Source organism: Meleagris gallopavo, chromosome 14, assembly GCF_000146605.3.
Source record: "Meleagris gallopavo isolate NT-WF06-2002-E0010 breed Aviagen turkey brand Nicholas breeding stock chromosome 14, Turkey_5.1, whole genome shotgun sequence".
Taxonomy (NCBI): Eukaryota; Metazoa; Chordata; class Aves; order Galliformes; family Phasianidae; genus Meleagris; species Meleagris gallopavo.
In genome coordinates, this window is record NC_015024.2 from 18,869,474 (window position 1) to 18,872,025 (window position 2,552).

A 2,552-nucleotide genomic window follows, 5' to 3' on the forward strand; every position below is an offset into this window, starting at 1 on the left:
CCCCGCCCTGCTCTCCCTGTGCCCTGCGGGAAAGCACCGGCAGCGAGGATGTGCGCTTGGGTCTGGCTGTGCCCGTTCCCTCTCCGCCTCAGCCAAAACGCACTCACACCTCTGAAACCAGAAGAAAAGGACAAACTGTGGGTCTAGTTTCCAAATTCGCCTTTAACCCGCTCACCCACAATTCCTGTCTAGTGACAACTGCTCCGGCTGCTCTTAATCAATAAAATAAAGGGAAACTGCTGAAAATCCGTGGTGAGAGACCTGAGGCACATCACAGCATTTCAATCCACTTTAGAAAAAAAGATATAAATCCATCTTTCGCTGACTCAGCTCTTCTGCCTCTGGTGCTGATAAATTGCACTAGAGGCCCCCAGGAGCACCCCGAGAGCCTGCTCAGCCTGCCAGGGCAAGGGCTGGGGACATTACATGGCAGAGATGAGGATGTCACACGGAGGGACTCCCTGCTCTTTTCAGGGGCCAGCAGAGGCAAACACGGCCGCGGTCTGTGAGCAGCTGCAGCTGGGAGCCCGATGCTCCGTGCAGCCTTGCGGACAAAGCACCGGCGTGTTTGCACGCTGATAGGTCAGGAGAAGCCCTCGGGGCTGCGGGTTGGACGTACAGTGAAAGACACGGCATCGTCAGCGTCTGAAAATCAGACATTCGGACTAGACTTCATCAGATAGAAAACCAAGAGAGAGCTGTCGGGGGCATCCGGGAGGGCTTAAAAAGCTGTGCTGAACTTCCACTCCTGCAATAAGTGAGCAGAGAGAAGCAAGAAAGACACAGCGAGGGCGGCTGGAGCAGGGCAGGAGAGCTGCTCCGGCGGCTGGGAGGGCACACGCAGGGCTGCGGGAACATCGCGGTGCCACCAACAGCCCGTTACTGGCGGCGGGCGGACAGGACACAGGCGCAGAGCACAAAGCCGCAGCCCGGTGTTGGCCTCCGGCAGCCCCACACTGCGCAGTGCTGCTGGTGCCCAAAGCGCTGCCCCTGAGCGCACTTTGCTGTCCTTCCTCGCAGCTCACAAAGTTGTGCAGAGCTTTTCGGCACGCGGCTTTTCCCAGATGCGGGGACGCTCCCGTGCAGGGGCAGCAGCGGCTCGCACAGCACGCGGACCTGAGCCGGGCGGTGAGTCTCACTGCTTGCAGCCCCGGGGATGGCAGCCGCAGCCAGCACCGAGCGTAAAACATAGCAAAGCAGTGACACCGCACCCAGGAGGCAAAACCTTGCACTTAAATCAGAGGGCTTTTGGAAGACCTGTGCTCCATCCAGAGCCATACAGAAGCAGCACGGTACCCGGGCAGGTGGAAACAGAGGGGAGGGACGGGAGGGCAGAAGAGTTGGAAGCAAAGAAGTCAGCGGTGACAGAGCAATACCGCAGGAAAAAAAAAAGGATTCGGCACGGGAGACGCGCGGCTCCAGTGAGGGGAGCTCAGGGGCAGCCGCTGCCGCCTCTCCCGGTGCTGTTCCACGCTCAGAATCTCTCCTCGCCCCCTCCAGGCCCCCGAGCCCTCGAGACGTTGCTGTCTCTCGCAGCCCCCGGCCCAGAGCGCCGCAGTCCCTGCACGCACACAGCCGCGGGGGGAGGACGTACCTTCCTGCGGAGCGTTGGTGTCCCACACCGACCACATCTGCACGAAGAAGAAGGGCGTCCAGCACACGATAAACGCCAGCACGATGATGAAAGTCATTTTGACCGTCCGGATCTTGGCTTTGGAAATGAGCCGCGTGCTGCTGACCCTGGCAAACGCCGCTCCGCCGCGGGCGGTGGAGCTCAGCCCCCCGGGGGGCCCGTGGGCCGTCTTCAGCTTCACGTTCTGCCAGATTTTGAAGCTGATTAAGCCGTAGCAGACGCTCAGCATCAACACTGGGATGATGTAGACCATGAGGGTTATCCAGGTGACATAGGCTTTGGGTCCCCAGGGCTGGATGAAATCCGCCCAGCAGTCGTACACTCCGTTCCCCACATCCCGCAGGGAAAAGATGTGGATCTGGGGGATGCTGACCAGCAGGCACAGCAGCCAGGTGAGCAGGACGGAGACCCGGTCCGCCCGCCTATGCAGGGACCGCAGTGGCTGACAGATGGCCAAGCAGCGGTCCAGGGACATCAACAGGAGCATGTAGGTGGAGGCGAACATTCCCACCACCTGCAAGTACTTGATCAGCCGGCAAAGGAAGTCGGGGCCGTAGAACCTGAAGGTGATGTCCCATATGAGCTGGGGCAGGACCTGGAAGACGGCCACCACCAGGTCGGCGATGCTCAGGTGCTTCATGAAGAAGTACATGCGGGAGTGCTTCTGCCGGGTGGTGTGGATGGCCAGGAGCACGCACAGGTTGCCGCTCAGGGCGAAGAAGAGGATGAGGCAGAGCACGGTCACCTCCACCTTGGCCATGTCCTCGTTCCTCTTCAGGGGGTCCGCGGTGCCGTTCCTGACGGTCGTCCTGTCCTCGGGCTGCAGGCTGCCGTTCCCCAGCGTGCCGTTGGCCCACAGGCCGCTCCCCGCCAGGTACAACTTCTCCATGGCCGCCCCGCATAGAGCCGAGCACCTCCC

At 60.9% G+C, this 2,552-nt stretch overlaps 1 protein-coding gene across 1 annotated transcript; it reads right to left on the reverse strand.

The window, feature by feature from the left end:
* Positions 1-15: 15 nt before the first annotated feature.
* Positions 16-2,546, reverse strand: OXTR (oxytocin receptor). The gene has a single exon (XM_019620250.1). It carries the CDS (start codon positions 2,520-2,522, stop codon positions 1,356-1,358), a length of 1,167 nt encoding a protein of 388 aa, XP_019475795.1. The 5' UTR covers positions 2,523-2,546; the 3' UTR covers positions 16-1,355.
* Between the last annotated feature and the right edge of the window lie 6 nt (positions 2,547-2,552).

Coding starts and splice junctions, on each gene's coding strand:
- OXTR (XM_019620250.1), bottom strand. CDS start 2,522: ATGGAGAAGTTGTACCTGGCGGGGAGCGGCCTGTGGGCCAACGGCACG.